This window comes from Microcaecilia unicolor, chromosome 9 (assembly GCF_901765095.1).
Source record: "Microcaecilia unicolor chromosome 9, aMicUni1.1, whole genome shotgun sequence".
NCBI classification, from domain to species: domain Eukaryota; kingdom Metazoa; phylum Chordata; class Amphibia; order Gymnophiona; family Siphonopidae; genus Microcaecilia; species Microcaecilia unicolor.
Genome location: NC_044039.1, coordinates 10,047,986 through 10,071,079, shown reverse-complemented (window position 1 = coordinate 10,071,079; position 23,094 = coordinate 10,047,986). Strand labels below are relative to the sequence as shown.

General features: G+C 44.5%; 1 protein-coding gene across 1 annotated transcript in view; it reads right to left on the bottom strand.

The window, feature by feature from the left end:
- Nucleotides 1-23,094, bottom strand: part of TRHDE (thyrotropin releasing hormone degrading enzyme) — a 367,175-nt gene that overhangs the window by 287,619 nt on the left and 56,462 nt on the right. The window contains exon 5 of the mRNA XM_030214836.1: nucleotides 7,868-7,994. Within this exon, the coding sequence (XP_030070696.1) occupies nucleotides 7,868-7,994 (127 nt within the window). The remainder of the gene's footprint in view (nucleotides 1-7,867; nucleotides 7,995-23,094) is intronic.

The following is a 23,094-nucleotide window of genomic DNA, read 5'->3' as shown; positions in this document are numbered from 1 at the left end:
TGCGCAGGCTTCTGTTTCTGTGAGTCGACGTCAGACTCATAGAAGCAGAAGCCTGCGCGGCCACATTGGTGATCTGCAAGGGCCGATGTCTACATGGAATGTTACTAGTGGAATAGCAACATTCCATGTAGAATCTCAAATAGTAGCAACAGTGGAGGAGTGGCCTAGTGGTTAGGGTGGTGGACTTTGGTCCTGGGGAACTGAGGAACTGAGTTTGATTCCCACTTCAGGCACAGGCAGCTCCTTGTGACTCTGGGCAAGTCACTTAACCCTCCATTGCCCCATGTAAGCAGCATTGAGCTTGCCATGAGTGGGGAAAGCGCAGGGTACAAATGTAACAAAAAAAACAAAAACTGAGGGACCTGGGTTTGATTCCCGTCCAATCTGATCTGACTGAGCCAGAGAAAGTGTGAAAGCAACATTCACATCCCCAGGCAAAAAGGTTTATAGTCATTGCTTAGCAGCGACATTTAAAGGCTGAGTTTAGGGTCTATGAGTAAAGAACTCCTGACTGAGGACCGTCACTCTGGTGTCTGAGCTAAGAGAGTATTGGGAAGGGCTAGAAATTACAGGGAAAACTCATGATGCCAGATCCTGGCCCTGTTTGCACTTGAGCAGGAAGCCCAAAGGAGCAGAAGGAAACTGCTGGACTTAAATATATACATCCCTGCCTTAAGATTTATTCAGCAGCTCAACAGGCTAAAGCTTGAAAGAAATAGATCCTCTGCTCCTGTGGTTTAAATACTAACACTTATGTTCAAGTAAGCACTTGATATTAAATGTTGAGTGATGTGTTTTATTTATTTTTATTCTGGGGCAATTCATTTCAGGTTCTTCAACTAGACCTCCGCTGGGAGGGAGGGAAGAGGAAAGCGGAAATAATGCAGTTTTCTTATTTGAATAAAAAGCCTGCAACATTTTGATACTGTTGCAAGTAAGTCGCTGCTTAATTTCATCAATGAAATCAGGAGACGTAGATTTTACACATTTCTCTCATCGATAAAAGATAGGAAAGTGTCTTTGGGAACTTCAAAGTCAAAGAAATATGTGAAAGCAGCAAAGGGATGACTTTAAAAAAAGGGGGGGGTTGCAAATTATGAACTCGTGGGGACACTGCAGTAGACTTTATTAATTGCTCCCAGGTACATAGCTCCCTTCCCTTGGGTGCTGAGCCCCCCCAAATCCCCCCTAAAACCCACTCCCCACAACTGTACACCACTACCATAGCCTTTATGGGTAAAGGGGGGCACCTACATGTGGGTACAGTGGGTTTCGGGTGGGTTTTGGAGGGCTCCCATTTACCACCACAAGTGTAACAGGTGGGGGGGGATGGGCCTGGGTCCGCCGACCTGAAGTGCACTGCACCCACTAAAACTTCTCCAGGGACCTGCATACTGCTGTTATGGAGCTGGGTATGATATTTCAGGCTGGCATAGAGGCTGGAAAAAAATGTCTTTAATTTTTTTGGGGGTGGTAGGGGGTTGGTGATCATTGGGGGAGTATGGGGAGGTCATTCCTGATTACCTCCAGTGGTCATCTGGTCAGTTTGGGCATCTTTTTGAGACTTGGTCCTGAAAATAAATGGACCAAGTAAAGTCGGCCAAATGCTCGTCAGGGCCAGCCTTCTTTTTTCTATTATTGGCCGAGGGCGCCCATGTCTTAACCACGCCCCCATCCCGCCTTCACTATGCCTCCGAAATGCTCTCTTAAACTTTGGCCATTCCTGCAACAGACTGCAGTTGAGGGCGGCCAAAATCAGCTTTCGATTATGCCGATTTGGCCGCACCTGAGAGAAGGGCGCCCATCTCCAAATTTGTGTCGGAAGATGGGCGCCCTTCTCTTTCAAAAATAAGCAGGTTAAGTGCCTACGTGTACCCGACATGCGCCAATGTAGAGTTACCACCCAGCTACTGCATGGCTCTTGCGGTAATTTCCTTTTGGTGCACATCTGAAAAATAAGTTTTCTTTTCTGATGCGCGTCAGCTATGCGCATCAAGTGGCATTTGACGTGCGCCAATTTTTATTTTGCTGCTTTCCATTTTCAGCAAAATAATTTTTTTACAGGCACGCTGAAAAATGGATCTGCACGCACCCAAAACCCGCGCCTACACTACCGCAGGCCATTTTTCAGCACACCTTAGTACCATATCTATCATATCACCTCTATCATATCTCCCCTCAGCTTGGAGAAAAGGTGGCTCAGGAGAGATATAATAGAGGTCTATAAAATAATGAGTGGAGTTAAACGAGTAGATGTGAAGCGTCAGTTCACGCTTTCCAAAAATACTAGGACTAGGCGGCATGCAATGAAGCTACAATGTAGTAAATTTAAAACGAATCGGAGAAAATTTTTCTTCACTCAACATGTAATTAAACTCTAGAATTCGTTGCCAGAGAATGTGGTAAAGGTGTTTAGCTTAGCAGAGTTTTAAAAAGGTTTGGACGGCTTCCTAAAGGAAAAGTCCATAGACCGTTATTAAATGGACTTGGGGAATATCCACTATTTCTGGGATAAGCAGTATAAAATGTTTTGTACTTTTTGGGGATCTTGCCAGGTATTTGTGACCTGGATTGGCCACTGTTGGAAACAAGATGCTGGGCTTGATGGACCTTTGGTCTGTCCCAGTATGGCAATGCTTATGTACTTATGTAAGTTCCATGGCAAACAGAATACGGTCATTTAGTGTCCCTGAGGCTTCTTCCTCTTTAGGAGAAGGCAGAGCCCTGCTATTTATTTATTTACAGCATTTCTATCCCACATTTTCCGATTAGTGTTGCTTCAATGTGGCTTACTTGGAACTAAGAAATACAATAAGACAGGGGATCTGAAGTACTTAGAATCAAAGTGGCTTGAAGAGGGATAAGGGACGAAGTGAGGCAGGAGGAAATATGAAGGACAGGAAAAGGGCGACAGAGTGGGGAGGTGGATTTATTAGCAGAAGCTAATGCGGGGTCATGACCAGGCAAGGGATGGAGGGGACATTGCTGAGTAAAAGTGAAGACTATTCATCGTTACAATGGAGCTTCGGGGAAGGATTTCTTGAAGAAGTGGGTCATGAGTCGTCTGCGAAAGATCAGGTAAGAATCTAGGCTCGTCGATGCTTTAAAGGAGTGCATTCCTGCTCTTCGTCTATTCATCAGGCTGAACCTACCTATGTACTGTCTTGTATCATGAACCCTGGCAGTTGGGGAAGTGGAGTGTGAGACCGCTTCGTGCTTCTGCGTCTATCTTGCTAGATATACTGCCCTGAAAAGCCGGAAGACAGTAACTCAAATTTTTCTCAAAACTCACCAGATGTCCTGTAGTTACAGAAGCCAATTTAACATGTGGATGTATTTTCAAACCTGTCCTAAACGTGGTATCTCTTGATAAATGGGAGACATGTTATGCCAGAACACAATACTAGCTTTTGGCCAAGAATTACATCATGGGGGTTTATTCAAAGAAACCAGTTTTTGGTACTTTTCTCACATTTAAATTCTCAACAGTTACTGTGTTTTGGCTTTTCAGGGCAGTATAGAGGCCAACAGGCAAAATCATTTATGCAGTTAGCTTCGCGGTTAACTGCCACAGAGGGATAGTTATTAATGTGCATTAAAGAAATGATGCTCAACTTTTGCCAAATAACATGCATTAAATGGAAATATCATGCACTGTTGCCCTTTACACATGTTTTCATAGCACAGCTCGAACTAAATCAGGTGCAAAGCATGCAAATGCATGCAAAGCTCCTCATTATTATGTAAATTGAATAATGCAGCTTGTGTCTGACTTCACGAGCTGCAATATTCTTTCCTCCCCAAGAGCATAGGGCCTCTAAGTTGAGGTCCGATGCTCCTGGGGAGCCTCATAAGGAGGGGGCATCTCCTAAAAATAAGTAAGCCCTTCCCTGATATACCTCTTCAATATCCATTACCCCACAATCTAACCTTCTCTCAGAATTTATTACCCCCCCCCCCTAATCCCCTGACACATAGATGATCTTCCGGCAGATGCTCCACCCTACTATGTGCAAGGTTCCACGTTAGGAGTTACGGACCAAGAAAGGGATCTGGGTGTCGTCGTCAATAATACACTGAAACCTTCTGCTCAGTGTGCTGCTGCGGCTCGGAAAGCGAATAGAATGTTGGGTATTATCAGGAAAGGTATGGAAAACAGGTGTGAGGATGTTATAATGCCGTTGTATCGCTCCATGGTGCGACCGCAACTTGAGTATTGTGTTCAATTCTGGTCGCCGCATCTCAAGAAAGATATAGTAGAACTGGAAAAGGTGCAGCGAAGGGCGACTAAAATGATAGCGGGGATGGGACGACTTCCCTATGAAGAAAGACTAAGGAGGCTAGGGCTATACAGCTTGGAGAAGAGACGGCTGAGGGGAGACATGATAGAGGTATATAAAATAATGAGTGGAGTGGAACAGGTGGATGTGAAGCGTCTGTTCACGCGTTACAAAAATACTAGGACTAGAGGGCATGCGATGAAACTACAGTGTAGTAAATTTAAAACAAATCGGAGAAAAGTTTTCTTCACCCAACGCGTAATTAAACTCTGGAATTCGTTGCCGGAGAACGTGGTTAGCTTGGCAGAGTTTAAAAAGGGGTTAGACGGTTTCCTAAAGGACAAGTCCATAAACCGCTACTAAATGGACTTGGGAAAAATCCACTATTCCAGGAATAACATGTATAGAATGTTTGTACGTTTAGGAAGCTCGCCAGGTGCCCTTGGCCTGGATTGGCCGCTGTCGTGGACAGGATGCTGGGCTCGATGGACCCTTGGTCTTTCCCAGTGTGGCATTACTTATGTACTTATGTACTATCCAATCCTACCCTGGCAACCACCAAGGGCTCTCCCTGGTATCTAGTGATTGGGCAGGAACAATCCCTAGTCACTCCTGCCTTGTCTGCTGTTGGCTTCACAGTGGTGTCTTCTAAACCCTAATGGTAGTCTTGAAGAGCTACCACTAGAGATCAAGCTTCTACATAAGGTGGGGGTGGGACAATGGATGCCGAAGGGATTTGGGGTAAAGAATGCAAGGGGGGAATGGATGTCAGGGGAATCAGAGGGTTCTATTTCAGGCACCAGCAGGGCCACCGAGAGGGGGGGGCAAAATTCCCCAGGCCCGGACCTCCAAGGGGGCCCCAGCGCCGGGGTCAGGCCACTGGCGCTGCAGTCCCCGGTCTCACCAGCCTGCCTCCTCGGCTCCGGGCCCCCTGCATCCGAAGCGGCAGTCACAGATCGCCTCCCTTCGGGCCTTCCCTCCCTGGGTCCCGCCCTCACGGAAACCGGAAGTTACATGAGACGAGGGGGCCCGGAGCCGAGGAGGCAGGCAGGTGAGACCGGGGACTGCAGCGCCGGCGGCCTGACCCTAGCGCCGGGCCCCCCTTGGAGGCCCGGGGAATTTTGCCCCCCTCCCCCTCGGCGGCCCTGGATGACTCCTTATAGAAAAACCTTATGAAGTGCCAATTTTATACAGAAGCAGCTTTGAAAATGGTCGCATGAATTAACTAACTCTCTTCAGAAGGTTTTTTTTATCTGAAGCTCTTGTCTCTCGGGCAAGCTTCTCCTGAAATGCTTTTTGGCCTACTTTATCATTTTACACCGGGTCCTGCTTTCCGTGTCTTTTTCGGTTGCAACAGCTTCCTTCACAGCTCTGTTAACCGTGCTAGTAGCTGTCTTTTTTTTTTCACTTACGAAATTCATTTTATCTGCTTGAAGCAGGCTTTGGACCCCTCACAAGTGTTCCTTTTGATTTCCTCCTAACTAATTCCTCATTTCATCGTAGTCGCCCTTTTGAAAGTTAAATGCTAATGCACTATTTTTATTATTATTCTTCCTCCGGCTCTTATGCCCAAATTAATTATAATTACTATGCCAAGCAAGTCTACTACTGCAACCCCTTGCTCCACGGGCGTCTGAACAAAAATGCACACAAGGCCGTAACACTCAAGAAAAATGAGGTCCTGACACAAGAGAGGTTGAGTGACAGCAAATAATTTTCTCCTCAACTCCAGAGCCCTGGGGGGGATGAGTTTTACAAAACGGTAAAGCCATTAGGGCGATTAGCTCCCAGTGATACAATTAAGTCATTGGATTATTTTGAGAAGTAACCTGAATAACTCAAAACATGCTCCGGCCAATATTCAAAGCGTGTCGGCCGAAACCGGTCATTTTCAGAAGCATTTAACCAGTTAAGTCCCAATATTTGGAACTTAACTGGCCAGGCTTAGCAGGCAAATACGGCCACATAAAAATTAGGCCTACCTTTACCTGCTAAGCCATGGCAGATTAAGTCTGAATATCAACTTAACTGGTCATGTGTTAGCCAGCATTGAAAAATCCAGGTATTTAATTCCGGTCGCTGGAAATGGCCCGGCTTTAAATGTCCAGTTGAATGCTGGCGGCAGGCAGTCAAAGCTCTGCCCACCGCCAGCTGAATATCAGGCGGACTATTTTAAGGACAGAATTCTCGTTAAAGCCTTTGTCTCATTTACAAAACTATCCAGCTGCCACTGAATAACACTACTATTACAAACCAAACCATATTATTAACAAAAACAAATTTAAGGGGGGGGGAGGTCAATATTCTGCCCCTGATGGTCAGCGGTTTTCAGGCCACCTGAACAAAGCCTGGATATTCAATGCTGCGCCAATTATAGAATACACCCAATCTGCGCCTAACTTAAGTGCAGGTATTTAGGCCTGGTTTTAAGTTGGCCTAAATTGGTGCGCCTACATTTTAGTTGCAAGAACGGGGCACGTTCAGCATATTCTATAAAACTACGCCTAACTTTAGGCGTAGTTTATAGAATCGCACTAACTGCAATGGTTTTTCAGCACCAATCTTTAAGGTGCCATATCTAGAATTGGGCCCAAAGCCCTCATCAGAAGGTGAAACATGTCATTTCAGTTTTCAGTGTTCAGTAATTCAATTCCTTCTTAAACAGTAGAGAAAACTATTTTTTTTCTTATTCTCAGACAAACTCAGGGACCCTTTTACTAAGACACGTAGGCACCTATGCGCGCACAATGAGCATCAAATTAGAACTACCACCCGGCTACTGCATGCTCCAGGCAGTAATTCTAATTTTGACGCGTGTCCATAACACGCGGAAGAAAATCATTTCTATTTATTTACTTATTCTTTACCGGGCAGTAATCGGCAGTGTATGTGCGCTGATGATTACTGCCCAGTTAGCGCATGAGACCTTACCGCTAAGTCGGTAAGGTCTCATGCGGTAAAGTTTCAGGCCCAAAATGGACGCGCACTGATTTTTATTTTGCCGCACATCCATTTTTGGCAACAAAAAGGCCTTTTTTGCAGGGCGCCAAACAATAGACCTGTGCGCGTCCAATACATGTCCTACACATCCTACACCATTTTTCAGCGCACCTGCCCCCGTGTGCAGCAGCATTTGTTCCCCCAAGAGTGCAGCACGACACCCCCCCAGGCACAATGACACCCCCCTCCCCAGTGCAATGACACCCCCCTCCCCAGTGCATCAAGCCCCCCCCCCCCGGTTGCATTCTTGGCTGCTGGAGGGTGCAGAGAGCAGCCGCGCGCCTGTCGGCTCTACTGGCTCCCTGCTCCCTCTGCCCCGGAACAGGAAGTAACCTGTTCCGGGGCAGAGGGAGCAGGGAACCAGCGGAGCCGACAGGCGTGCGGCTGCTCTCTGCACCCTCCAGCAGGATGCACCCGGGGTGGACCGCGCCCACCGCCCCGCCCTTGCTACGCCACTGCACCTTAGTAAAAGGGCCCCTCAGAGCTTCTTGTTCACTCCCCGGACCATCTGGGTGAGGGCTCAAATTCTTAACAAGAGGACCAGCCATTTATTTCTTCAACACAGGCAAACTAAGAGAGCTTCTTACCTAATTTCGGAAGAGAATAGGGTACCATAAAGTAATCTTCATAAAACTCCAATAGTCTCTTTGTTATATTTAAGGCGTAGTCCCCAGATCCCCGTTCAATCATCTCTGGTCTAGCATACAATCGTACCTAATTTGAACAACAGCAAAAACAAAACTGGTTATCCCTCGTCTTGTCTTGGAAGCCTCGTCTGAAAAGAGAGAAATTAAACAGTCAAATATTTTCCATTCCTTCTGACAAAGATGTTGTTCCAGTGCTGCATTAGGACCTCCAGAACTTCCACAATTAAAGGTGAAAATATTTTGAAACTCCAAATTTCTTTGTTGTGAGCGATGCCAAATGCAAAGAACACAGCCCTGAAATAAGAAAGCCAAGCAATGTTTGCTGTGCATGTGTTTTCTAGAGATATGAGCAACAATGGATTACTATAATGGCCACTCATCTCCTGTGAATGCAGGAAGGATATAGTGGGAGAAGAGTTTTATGGTTAATTACAGGCACGCATTTTTCACTCTCGAAAGTATTATGCAGTTGAGAGGGAAAATAATTCACTCTTTGCTCCTGTCTCTGATACTGTCATTGTTATCCTGAATGAGCCAGAATAAGACCAAATAACCAGTCATTTATAAGCTCATTCTTGAACACAATTAACATTCTTTAAACTAGTTCAGGGCACAGTCAAAGCCTCTATTCAAGAAAGCAATAAATTACTCTAACTTGCTCTCATTTTCTTACATTGCTCACGTACTGGCTTTGTGCTTGATGTAAGACATCTGATATCAACTGGCTGCCTGCATACACCACAGAAAGAGCTGTTCCTTCAACAAGTACCCTTTGTAATAGAGCCAGGCCTGTTAACTCCTGATCACCTTGTGCAAATAGGATGGAAATATAGCTGATCTCCACATGGTCCATCCTAAACATAAGAATAGCCATACTGAGTCAGACTAATGGTCCATCTAGCCCAGTATCCTGCTTCCAACAGTGGCTAATCCAGGTCACAAGTACCTGGCAGAAATCCAATCAGCAGCAACATTCCAGAATCCCAAAGAGTAGCAACATTCCATGTAGAATCTCAAAGAGTAGCAAGATTCCATGTAGAAACTCAAAGAGTAGCGACATTCCGGAACGGAACCCCAAAGAGCAGCAAGATTCCAGAATCCTACATAGTAGCAACATTCTGTGCTACCAATCCCGGGGCAAATAGTGGCTTCCCCCACTGTCCATCTCATAAGTACATAAGTCCATAAGTATTGCCATACTGGGAAAGACCAAAGGTCCATCAAGCCCAGCATCCTGTTTCCAACAGTGGCCAATCCAGGTCACAAATACCCGGCAAGGTCCCAAAAAAGTACAAAACATTCTATACTGCTTATCCCAGAAACAGTGGATTTTTCCCCAAGTCAATTTAATAATGGTCTACAGACTTTTTCTTTAGGAAGCCGTCCAAACCATTTTAAAACTCCGCTAAGCTAACCACCTTTACCACATTCTCTGGCAACGAATTCCAGAGTTTAATTACACGTTGAGTGAAGACACTTTTTCTCCGGTTTGTTTTAAATTTACTACATTGTAGCTTCATCGCATGCTCCCTAGTCCTAGTATTTTTGGAAAGCGTATCCAGACGCTTCACATCTACCCGTTCAACTCCACTCATTATTTTACAGACCTCTATCATATCTCCCCTCAGCCGCCTTTTCTCCAAGCTGTAGAGCCCTAGCCACTTTAACCTTTCCTCATAGGGAAGTCATCCCATCCCCTTTATTATTTTCGTTACCCTTCTCTGCACCTTTTCTAATTCCACTATATCTTTTTTGAGATGCGGCAACCAGAATTGAACACAATATTCGAGGTGTGGTCGTACATGGAGCAATACAAAGGCATTATAACATCCTCATTTTTGTTTTCCATTCTTTTCCTAATAATACCTAACATTCTATTTGCTTTCTTAGCCGCAGCAGCACACTGAGCAGAAGTTTTCAACGTATCATCAACAACACCTAGATAGATCCCTTTCTTGGTCTGTGACTCCTAACGTGGAACCTTGCATGACATAGCTATAATTCGGGTTCCTCTTTTCCACATGCATCATTTTGCACTTGCTCACATTAAACGTCATCTGCCATTCAGATGCCCAGTCTCCCAGTCTCGTAAGGTCCTCTTGTAATTTTTCACAATCCTCCCACGATTTAACGACTTTGAATAACTTTGTGTCGTCAGCAAATTTAATTACCTCACTAGTTACTCCCATCTGTAGGTCATTTATAAATATGTTAAAAAGCAGCGGTCCCAGCACAAACCCCTGGGGAACCCCATTAACTACCCTTCTCCATTGAGAATACTGACCATTTAACCCTACTCTCTGTTTTCTATCTTTTAACCAGTTTTAATCCATAGTAGAATGCTACCTCCTATCCTATGACTCTCCAATTTCCTCTGGAGTCTTTCATGAGGTAATTTGTCAAACACCTTCTGAAAATCCAGATACACAATATCAACTGGCTCACCTTTTTCAACATTTGTTCACCTGAAATGCAGCAGATTGGTGAGGCAAGATTTCCCTTCAATAAATCCATGTTGACTTTGACTCTTTAATCCATACTTTTGAATATGCTCTGTAATTTTGTTCTGTATAATAGTCTCTACCATTTTGCCCAGCACCAACGACAAACTCTCCGGTCTATAATTTCCCGGATCTCCACTGGAACCTTTTTTCTAAAATCGGTGTTACATTGGCCACCCTCCAATCTTCCGGTACCACGCTCGATTTTAAGGATAAATTACATATTACTAACAATAGCTCCGCAAGTTCATTTTTCAGTTCTATCAGTACTCTGGGATGAATACCATCTCAATAACAGACTGTGGACTTTTCCTCCAGGAACTTGTCCAAACAAACCCCGCCAGCTGAAGCCTTCATCCAGCAGCGGTCTCCGGTGCTGCTGCGTTGCCTGCCTTGCTCTCGCATTCCCTCAAGTCCGGCACGCTCCTCTTAGTGAAACTGAGCATGCTCAATTTCACTAAAAGAAGCATGCAGGACGTGAGGGGAAGCAAGAGCAGGGCAGGCAATGTTGCAGCGCTGGAGACCGGTACTGGATGAAGGCTTTAGCTGGGGGTTGGGGACCCCCACCAGCCAAGGTATTTGCAGTGGTGAGGTGGCAGGGAACAATGGGGAGCGGCGGGGTGGCGGCAGAGGGGGCAGTGGCTGGGCAGCACACCAAAATGTGCCCCCCCCCCACACCTTGGGCTCTGGCCTCCTCCCACCGTGAGATCTGGCTACGCCCCTGATTCAAAGCACCAGTAACTGGACATGACACGGTCCATGTTTCGGTGATAAAACCACCTGCTTCAAGGGTCGCAATACAACTTTCCAAACAAAGGTTAAAAAAAAAACAGGGTGGTGTTTGTTTGTCAGGTGCTTCTGCATCCGTCCGACACTACAGACGGATTTACTTGGCCGTGTTAGTGTTTTGCACCGGGATTCCCTGTATTTTTTAACCTTTGCTTGGAAAGTCATTTTGAAGAACATAATCCACCAACCAAGGAATCTGAGCACAAAAATGGCAGTTATGATTTAGACGCTGACGTTGTAGAATGAGGGGATTGGCATGCAAATTAGTGTGTGTCATTACAGCATAAGCACAGTAACTATTACTAATAAGTCATTACAGCATGCGCTAATTCATGCGTTAACTGTATGCTGTGTTACAGGGTGGGAACCGGGTAGGTTAAGGGGTAGAGAATGGACATGGACTGCAGTTAGCGTATGGTGTTCCCATGCACCATCACTTGTGCAGTTAGTGCAGGTGAATCCTCACTACTTGTGAATAGCCTTAACCAGGGGCGTAGCTACGTGGGGCCATGGGGGCATGGGCCCCCACAGATTACACCCTGGCCCCCTCTACATTTGACCCCCCCCCCCCCGCCACCTGCCCCCCGCCACATCAGGTACCTTGTTTGCTGGCGGGGGTCCTCAATCCCTGCCAGCCGAAGAGTCTTCTTCAGCGCCGGTCGACTCCGGCGCCCTCGTGGTGTGATCATCTGTTTCTGGGTACAGCGCTTCGTATGTCTAGTAGCGCTATAGAAATGATAAGTAGTAATAGTAGTAGTAACAGGGGCGTAGCTACGTGGGGCCACGAGGGCCTGGGCCCCCGTAGATTTGGCCCTGGACCCCCCTGACGACGACTCTCTCGACCTCCCCCTCCCACCGCCAACCCGCCGTTGTCTAGATTTGCTGGCAGGGGACCCAACCCCCACCAGCCAAGGTCCTCTTCTTCCTTCGTTCTGTTTCTGAGTCTGACGTCCTGCAGGAGGACGTCAGACTCAGAAACAGAACGAAGGAAGAAGAGGACCTCGGCTGGTGGGGGTTGGGGTCCCCCGCCAGCAAAGGTAGGCGATGGCAACGGCGACAGCGGGGGAGGGTTGGTGGCAGGAGGGGGGGGGTCAAGTCATCAGCAGGGGGGTCAAAGTTGTTGTTGGTGGTGGCGGTGGCGGGGGGGTCGGCAGTAAGACCCTGAAAGGTTCGTGACATAAGTGATAATGCAGTTATGTGCATACTTACTATTACTACTCAGGAGCATAGTCAGACTTCGGCGGGAGGGGGGTCCAGAGCCTGAGGTGAAGGGGCACATTTTAGCCCCCCCCTGGCGCCGCCGACCCCCCTTCCGCCGAAGTCTGACTATGCTTCTGAGTAGTAATAGTAAGTATGCACATAACTGCATTATCACTTATGTCACGAACCTTTCAGGGTCTTACTGCTTTTGTGAAATAAGAATGAAACAAATGTTGCTAATTCTACAGAGGAGTAATTAATCAAACACCCTGGCATCACATCTGGCAAGCATGCTTTAATTAAAAACAAGATTTGTTTTAAATCCATTCTGTCGATCATAGTCAAAGAAGAAAGAAAATTAGAAGTAAGGCACATCAGAAAAGAATTAGAGGAAAAACGTCACGAAGAGTCAAGTTGAAATGTAGAGCAGACTTGTCCGTGCAAATCATCAGATCCTTCTGTGTCATCTACCGACTGAGTAGGAGTAAACAGGCAGCAAAACTCAGAACCCAAAGTCGCAAGGTAAAAGCGGGAAAATGTCCCTTGACAGAAGAGCTGTGGAGCATTCCAGAAGGAATCTAGTCTAGTGGCTCAGGAAAAGAAGCCAGGCAACCTCAAACCTCGAAGACATATGAACGAGAAATTAACGTTTGCTACACGTCCTGTGAAATTCATAACAGAGAAACCAACCTGGGAGCTGTCAGCGTGGCTGCTGCCATATTAATAGAGGAAAGGGTACACGGTCCCTTAAGGCAAGAAACGTGTCAGAGAGAAGGCACACAATTCAATATTAAAAAGCTAAATCCATTAGCTGTAAAATAAAAACTCAGGGATTCAAAATGCTCATAATTAGGTGCCACAAAAACATTAAAAGTGCAAAATCTATCACTCCCCCCTCACTATTGGGGTCTAAGAAAGGCTAAATTATTTTCTGCCTTAATGTATAGTTATTTCCTAATCTTCTTGTCCATTGTAAGATTTTTCTTTCTGAAGTTTTTTCCTTATTTACTGGTAAAACCCTGGATGAGAATGTTACGATGTATATTATTTGCCTGTGTTTCTAGCAAGGATTACCTTGTTAAATGCATAATAAAATTATAAATAAAATAATTAAAAAAAAAAAAAAAAGTCCCCTCCGAAGGGACACCACCTTGTAAGTGGTGGAGGGGCTTCTGTGTTTCAATGACTCAGAGGGCTATGCTGTAGGGTTACCCATATCAGACAGGCCTCTGAGGAGAAACCAGACAAAGAGTGTCCCAACCTGGAGGATCCAAGATGGCGTTGAGGGAGGACATACGCTAGTTGAGTTCCCGTTTTACACCAGAATGCCTGAAGAAGAAGGCGCGCTCCCCAGAGAATGGGGAAGAGAAAAGGCAAAGCCATGGCGTTGTCCTCCTCGAACATGGCTGGGGTTCCCACCACTTCTCAGTCTATTTTGGAGAGATTCGGGGTCATAACGTCGGGAATATCGGTTCCTGCTTCGGGGAACAGCAAGGCTTTATTGCCGAATCTCAGTGGAGAGGGAGTGACTTTGAGTCCCCCTGTTGGCACGACCCTTCCAAGACCTGGAAACAGTATTGCTTTGCTATGGAGGTCAATAATGGAAACGCCCGAAGTGGGTTAGGATTTTCACGTGACCCGAGGAGGTCCTGGCGCAGCATCGACTCGGATAATAAACTAACTGGGGGATTGGAGAGTGAGCTCTTCCCCCCAAAGATATCTGGAGCGGTTTCTGTGGAGAAATTGGACTTGGTGAAGCCAATAATGTCATAATGGACGTATTATAGGAACTGCAGCAGAATGTGAATAACTCTTCTTCAGATGTTTACAATTTTTTACTATGTGAGTTAAAGAATTTATATTAATACCTATCTAACAAAGTGGAAGTCCAAGATATAAAAATAGAGACTTTGATTACGGAAATGGCTTCTCTATGACAATCAGACAATTTGGTAATGAAGAATAGTTATCTTTCTTGTAAAAATTGGAATTTCTGGAGAACCAATTAAGGGAAATTCTCGATAAATTTACCTATAATATCCTATATGTCAGCTACTGAATTCTTGAAGAAATATTTCTCTGATACTTTGCTAATACCTTCTGATAAAATTATATTTCCTTTATAAATCTTCTTTATCAGAGAAAAGAGATGTAAGTTGAACCGACATTTTGGAAAATTCAGAAGTTATAGATAGTTATATTATTAGTGAGACTTTTCGTCTTTGATTTAGATAGGAACAATGTTTTGAAATTGTATTTCCGATACATGGTTGATAGTTTTTTGGGTTCAAAGATGCATATATTTCCTGACACATCAAGGGAATCGCAGACTGGGAGGTGTGAAGGCTTTTCAGCCAGGAATCATTGCCCTAGGTGGGACCTTCCTAGCGCGATTCCCTTGTAAGTGTTTTATTTCCTTATTACTTATTTGTTTGAACCTAAGAAATTATAAGAGTTTGTGGAAACAGATGAAGAATGCTCTGCAGCAACTTCCTTCAGTTACCACTGTACCGGCTGCAATAACCGATTAACCTTCCTCCCTCAGAAAATGTGAAGTGTAAGATTAACCATTTTGAATTTTTCTTATTTTCTTTAAGATTGTTTTCCTGATCTTGGATTTTCCAATTGTGGACAATTATGTAAATATATATTGTTGAGAGAAAATGTTTTCCTTTTTATATTAATTTCTGTATTTCCTTACATTTATGTGATAAATGTGAATGTAATTAAGTAAAATGATAAAATTTAAAAAAAAAAAAGTGCAAAATCATTCTGCGGATCAGTGTGTAGACAATATATATAAATATATATTATATATATATATATACCCACCCAGTGTAACTGAATGTAACTCACCATGAGCTACTACTACTATTAATACAGTCAATGGTCCTAAGCCATGTAGATTACTGCAATGGAATCTACGCGGGATGCGTGGAACAACTAACAAAAAAAAATACAGACTGCCCAAAATACAGCAGGCACATTGATATTCGGCAAGACACGCTTCGACGGTGCCAAACCTCTTCGAGAAAAACTGCACTGGCTCCCAATCAAGGATCGTCTTCAAAATTTGCACCCTGGTCCACAAAATCATATATGGTGTTGTCCCAGGATACATGATAGACCTCGTAGATTTACCAACAAGAAACAGAGTCGGCTCTGCCAGATCATATCTAAATCTACACTACCCAAACTGCAAAGGATTGAAATACAAAACAACTTACGCATCCGGCTTCTCCTACATAAGCGCACAACTATGGAATGGCCTCCCATATACTGGGAAAACAGTCCATGACCAGCTTAGCTTCCGGAAATCACTGAAGACCATCCTGTTCCAAAAGGCATACCGTACTGACCCAACTTAAATGCCTGAACCCCGCAACACAACAGAACCAAAGCCTTGTCTGGTAACCTTCTCACTATTCCTTCCCTTCCCTCTATCTGGGTCCCTCTCTTTGGAATTCTTTGCCACTCCACATCTGTTTAGAAGCTTCCTACCCCAAGTTTAAAGCACTGCTCAAGAACCATCTGTTTACCGAGTCTTTTGGCTCATCCTCCCAGTATGGCTTTTTTCCGTTTTGTTTCTACCCCTGAATGTTTTATGTTGTAAACTGCATAGTCGCCTCCATGGATCAATTGCAACACACCCAACGCCGAAAATAAATAAACAAATAAATTTTACAAAAGAACAAGGTCAGGGTTTTGATCATACGAGTTCCAATTTTACAATCTATGCATGTACATAAGTACATAAGTAGTGCCATACTGGGAAAAACCAAAGGTCCATCTAGCCCAGCATCCTGTCACCGACAGTGGCCAATCCAGGTCAAGGGCACCTGGCACGCTCCCCAAACGTAAAAACATTCCAGACAAGTTATACCTAAAAATGCGGAATTTTTCCAAGTCCATTTAATAGCGGTCTATGGACTTGTCCTTTAGGAATCTATCTAACCCCTTTTTAAACTCCGTCAAGCTAACCGCCCGTACCACGTTTCCGGCAACGAATTCCAGAGTCTAATTACACGTTGGGTGAAGAAAAATTTTCTCCGATTCGTTTTAAATTTACCACACTGTAGCTTCAACTCATGCCCTCTAGTCCTAGTATTTTTGGATAGCGTGAACAGTCGCTTCACATCCACCCGATCCATTCCACTCATTATTTTATACACTTCTATCATATCTCCCCTCAGCCGTCTCTTCTCCAAGCTGAAAAGCCCTAGCCTTCTCAGCCTCTCTTCATAGGAAAGTCGTCCCATCCCCACTATCATTTTCGTCGCCCTTCGCTGTACCTTTTCCAATTCTACTATATCTTTTTTGAGATACGGAGACCAGTACTGAACACAATACTCCAGGTGCGGTCGCACCATGGAGCGATACAACGGCATTATAACATCCGCACACCTGGACTCCATACCCTTCCTAATAACACCCAACATTCTATTCGCTTTCCTAGCCGCAGCAGCACACTGAGCAGAAGGTTTCAGCGTATCATCGACGACGACACCCAGATCCCTTTCTTGATCCGTAACTCCTAACGCGTATGTATGTGCTGGATTTTCAAATTGTACACCCAGAAAGACCCGATTACGGAACAGAGTGAAAAACTCTTTTTCTCTTGAATTTTTGAAGTGGCCTTCAACACCGGAGAGGTAAGAACAATTGCCCCTTCAGTCAACGGTGTAAACCCCAGGTACAAATGAACAGTTAGCTGACAAGCTTGCCTCGGAACAGGTGGAAACCTGGAAAATGCCAATTACCAGTTTTTTTTTAAAGTAGACATATGCTGCTATTGTAAAATCAGAAATATACACATACTTTTCCGCCAGTTTAATTTCACACACTTCACTCTAGTAAAGGAACAGAGATTACTGCCAAAGCACACCCCCTTGGAAACTTGCATGCTGTGAATCTTTCTAAATATGTAAGTAGCAACTTTCTACTATAGGTATTTATATGTGTTGATCATTTATATATACAAACACCAACTCACGTCTTCTAAAATGGCCTCCATGGCCTCTTGTGTTGTTTTAATTTATACATTGATGACTAAATGCTATCATATACAGATACACTTCCAACATTGTCTTTGCATCAGTGAAATGAATCATTATCAGCAGTGGTGTGCTGGAGCAGGCTCTCACAGGCTCGCAAGAGCCGGTTGTTTTTAAGAATTTTGGGAGCCGGTTGTTAAAGTAGGGCCCTCCATGGCTACTTTAACAACTGGCTCCCAAAATGTGGGCTTGGGCCCCCTGCTGAATTCTCTTTTACTTTACTGGTGGGGATGCTGAGCCCTGCCAGCCAAGTAAATAGACTGTTGCTGCTCCCCGCTCTTTGTTTCCAGCTCTGAGCAGCAGGCTGGGACTTCTCGAGCATGTGAAAGAAGTTCCAGCATGCTGCTCAGAGCAAGATGTTGGGAGTGGTGGCAGTCCATTTATTGGCTGCCAGCAAAGGTATGCCTAGCGTGTCCCGCATGAAAGGAGGGAGGAGAGAGAGGCAAGTTTTGCTCTCCACCCCCCCCCCCCCCCCCCCCCGGCCACCCCTGGCCCTTCCAACTGCAGTGCTGGCTACGTCCGGAGAAAGAGCCTGTTGTTAAAAATTTACCAGCACACCCCTGATTATCAGTATATCCTATATAATAAGTCTCACCTCCAACATTCTGAGGCTGCCTGGAACCATTGTTTCCGCTGGAGGTGGTGTCCCTCATGTAGTAGATAATAGTGACGTCACACACAACCCACACCAGATTGGCCAGTAGAAGGGACAGGGGCGGAGCCACGATACAGGGAGCAGCGAATCAGCACAACACTGGGAATGCACAGCAGCAGGAACAGAAACCTCTCTCACACAGTTACTCTCACACACACTCTCTCAAACATACACACTCAGAGGAAAACCTTGCTAGCGCCCGTTTCCTTTCAAATAGAAACGGGCCTTTTTTACTAGTAAATGATAAATCCAACTTTTCGTTTTCTGTTTTCTAATCGTTGGAACAACCACTTCAAGCCTAGGACCCTTACAGTTGAAAGAGCTAACTTTTTTTTTTTTCGGAAAAGGCCAGAAATTTCATCCTGCTCTTTTGAGCTTTTAACTCAATCAGAACCAGGGCTAGGGTCTACCATGAGCCTTTATTCACAACTACCCAAAGACAGTTTCCCCTTTCCCACTTACGTTAGTGCTGTAATTGCAGTGATAGTCCTCAGACAAGGGCCATATACCAGAGCCTCCTACCTGAACCCTAGAGTCCCAGTAGATCATGTTCTCCTACAAATTAACCTTTCTACCAGCAAAAGGAAAGGCAATCCACTTGTACAATCTGTTCCATAACGACCCCCTTGAAATAGGGAAGATGCTTAACTAGGATTGGAGTCCCGAATGCTTCTGCTGCCCATCTTATCTTCCGCCTAGACCGATATGCTCATATCACCCCTCTCCTCGTCACTTCACTGGCTTCCGATCAGGTACCGCATACAATTCAAGCTTCTCTTACTAACCTACAAATGCACTCAATCTGCAGCCCCTCATTACCTCTCTACCCTCATCTCCCCTTACGCTCCTACCCGTAACCTCCGCTCACAAGACAAATCCCTCCTTTCAGTACCCTTCTCCACCACCGACAACTCCAGGCTCCGCCCTTTCTGCCTCGCCTCACCCTACGCTTGGAATAAACTCCCTGAGCCCATACGCCAAGCCCCCCTCCCTGCCCATCTTCAAATCCTTGCTCAAAGCCCACCTCTTCGATGTCGCTTTCGGCACCTAACCATTATTCATCTAGTCAGGAAATCTAGACTGCCCCCAATTTGATTGACTGCACTTTTTTGTCCTTTAGATTGTAAGCTCCTTCGAGCAGGGACTGTCCTCTGTGTTAAATTGTACAGCGCTGCGTAACCCTGGTAGCGCTTTATAAATGTTAAGTAGTAGTAGTAGTAGTACTTAGCTATTTTCCTACAGCTGGCACTCATCCAGTTCAGTGTTTAGATTTAACCATGAACAAACTGTGAAGATGCTTTGGAAAAGCAATTTATTAGCTGTTCTGCTGGGTCTATAGCTGAGCAGGGGTAATAATGCAGCCACAATTAGTGTTGACCTCTGTACGGAGGCCATGAAGGTCATATGCGCATAATGACTGACAACTATCATTAGAACACCAGGGATTCCAGCAAGAGTGTGAGAAGGGCAGAAAACAGTCTGCCGCAGATGACACAACCCAACCCAGCCACAGTAGACTGGAATTCAACAAAAATGTGTTTTTTAATGGTATTTTATATAGATAGATAGATAGATAAATAGATAGATAGATAGATAGATAGATAGATTATTATTATTATTATTTGTTACATTTGTATCCCACATTTTCCCACCTATTTGCAGGCTCAATGTGGCTTACAGAGACCTGTTGTGGCATCGCCATACCAGGGTAACAGTTAACAATTGGTGTTACAACAAGATGAGTGTGTGAGAAAAGATCTAAGCAAACAGTTATAGGAAGATGACTATCAGAATAGGGTGAAGTGTAGAAGTGTTACGGTTGAGCTACGGTTTCTCGTTGTAGGCCTTGTTGAAGATTGTAAGCTCTTTGAGCAGGGACTGTCTTTCTTCTATGTTTGTACAGCGCTGCGTATGCCTTGTAGCGCTATAGAAATGCTAAATAGTAGTAGTAGTAGGTAAGTTTTCAGAGATTTGCGAAAGTTAGTTATTTTGTTAGTCGTTTTCAAGTCAGTTGGTAGTGCATTCCATAGCTGTGTACTCATGTAGGAGAAGCTAGACGCATGTGCTAGCTTGTATTTTATTCCTTTACAGTTGGGGAAGTGTAGGTTGAGGAATTGACGGGCTGATCTTTTCGCATTTTTGGGAGGCAGGTCCATGAGGTCAAGCACGTAGGTCGGGGCATCTCCATGGATGATTTTGTGAACTATCGTGCAGATCTTGAACGTGGTACGTTCTTTAAGTGGGAGCCAGTGGAGTTTCTCTCTTAGGGGTTTTGCACTTTCATATTTTGATTTGCCGTAGATAGATAGATAGATAGATAGATAGATAGATAGATAGATAGATAGATAGATAGATAGATAGATAGATAGATAGATAGATATTTTAATTGTTGTATTTTAGTAAATGATATATTCCATTAAAGGAAGCATTTGCTGCAACTGACCCAAAGGAATCAGAGTAACACTGTTATGCACCACCTAGGGTTAAGCAGATTTTCAGCCAAACAGGTGTTTAGGCTTATGGCTGTATATCTTCCTACATCTAGGTGGCCAAATCAGGCCAGCAAGATCCCTCAACCATCCTAATCCCACTTCCAAGCCATCCACTTCATGAGTAACTAAATTTAGAATTCGGACATCAGTTTTCAATGGGGATCTAGCTACCTATCTCCTGAGGTTATTGGATGACATCATTTGAAGATAATAGATGACGACAGGTAATGACCAATTGGCCCAAAATCCTTGCTAGTTATATTCTGGTCTTTGCTACGAAAGACATATCCTGCCATCAGCTGTAGACATTCAAGAAGCAATTTTTATTATTATTATTTATTAGGATTTATTTATCACCTTTTTGAAGGAATTCACTCAAGGCAGTGTATAGCAGGGATAAGTAATTACAGCAGTAAATATATTCAAATAACAATACAAAGTATGGCATCGTATTCTACATTACAATGTCAACAATAAAGTATTTTAATTGACAGCATAGGGTGTAAGCAAAATTGGAACATATAGACAGTGGTGTGCCGGAGCGGGGCTCTCACGGGCTCGCGAGAGCCGTTTGTTAAGTTTTTTAGAATTTTGGGAGCCGGTTGTTAAAGCAGGCCTCCCCATGGCTACTTTAACAACTGACTCCCAAAATGTGGGCTTGGGCCCCCTCCTGAATTCTCTTTTACTTTGCTGGCAGTGATGCTGGCCCCACCAGCCAAGTAAAGAGACTGCTGCTGCCCCCTGCTCCTTGTTTCTGACTCTGAGCATCAGGCTGGGACTTTTCATGCAAGCGCAAGAAGGTTCCATGACGCTGCTCAGAGCCAGAAACAAGCAGCAGAGAATGGTGGCAGTCCGTTTATTGGCTGGTGGGGCTCGGCAAAGGTATGCCTAGCGTGCCCGCACAAGGGAGGGGAGAGAGAGGCATGTATTTCCCCCCCCCCCCCCTAAAAAAAATTTCATGGCCGGCTATGCCCGGAGAGAGAGCCCATTGTTAAAAAATTTACCAGCCCACCCCTGCATATAGATAGATAAGATAGAGTAAAAAAAATAAAGAGATTAATTTAAAGAAACTTGCACATGAGATCAGAATGGTGCTTGAAAATTGTCTTAGCTAGGGTAGGAGTAGATAAACACATCCTTCTATAATATATGCAACCGGTGTCACTCCTTGTGTGTATGTGTGACTAGCAAGTTAGTTACTTCTTCCATTAAAGGCCTGGTTGAAGAGTCAAGCTTTCACCTGTTTCCTGGAGAAAAGATAGTCTTGTGTTAAGCGAAGCCTTTCAGAGAGTGCATTCCAGAGGCTACTGAGAAGGCTTGCTGGCGGGTATCACATCATATGATGTCCTTTGGAGAGGGTGTGGTTAGAGGTGCTGCTTGGGAGGACCTTAGTGATCTTGGAGGTGTGTAGAGAGAGAAACCTGTTCAAGTACTTTGGGTCATTTCCTGTAAGAGTCTTGAAGATCAGTTTTAAATTTAGCCCTGCATTGTACTGGTAACCAGTGAAGTTTTTGCAAAAATGGTGTGATGTGGTCATGTCGCTTACAACTTTCTATTAGTCTTGCTGCAGCATTCTGAATCAATTGGAGCTGGTGCAGACCCTTTGTAGTCAGATCACTGTAGAGTGCATTACAGTAATCCAGTCTTGAGGTTATCATAAGGACATAAGTATTGCCATACTGGGAAAGACCAAAGGTCCATCGAGCCCAGCATTCTGTTTCCAACAGTGGCCAATCCAGGTCACAAATACCCGGCAAGATCCCAAAAATGTACAAAACATTTTATACTGCTTATCCCAGAAATAGTGGATTTTCCCCAAGTCCATTTAATAATGGTCTATGGACTTTTCCTTTAGGAAGCCGTCCAAACCTTTTTTTAAACTCCGCTAAGCTAACCGCCTTTACCACATTCTCTGGCAACCAATTCCAGAGTTTAATTACACGTTGAGTGAAGAAAACTTTTCTCAGATTCGTTTTAAATTTACTAAATTGTAGCTTCATCACATGCCCCCTAGTCCTAGTATTTTTGGAAAACGTGAACAGACGCTTCACATCTACCCATTCAACTCCACTCATTATTTTATAGACCTCTATCATATCTCCCCTCAGCCGCCTTTTCTCCAAGCTGAAGAAACCTAGCCGCTTTAGCCTTTCCTCATAGGAAAGTTGTCCCATCCCCTTTATCATTTTCGTCACCCTTCTCTGCACCTTTTCTAATTCCACTATATCTTTTTTGAGATGCGGCGACCAGAATTGAACACAATATTTGAGTTGCGATCGCACCATGGAGCGATACAAAGGCATTATAACATCCTCATTTTTGTTTTCCATTACTTTCCTAATAATACCTAACATTTTATTTGCTTTCTTAGCTGCAGCAGCACACTGAGTAGAAGGTTTCAACGTATCATCAACGACGACACCTAGATCTCTTTCTTGGTCGGTGACTCCTAACGTGGAACCTTGCATGACGTAGC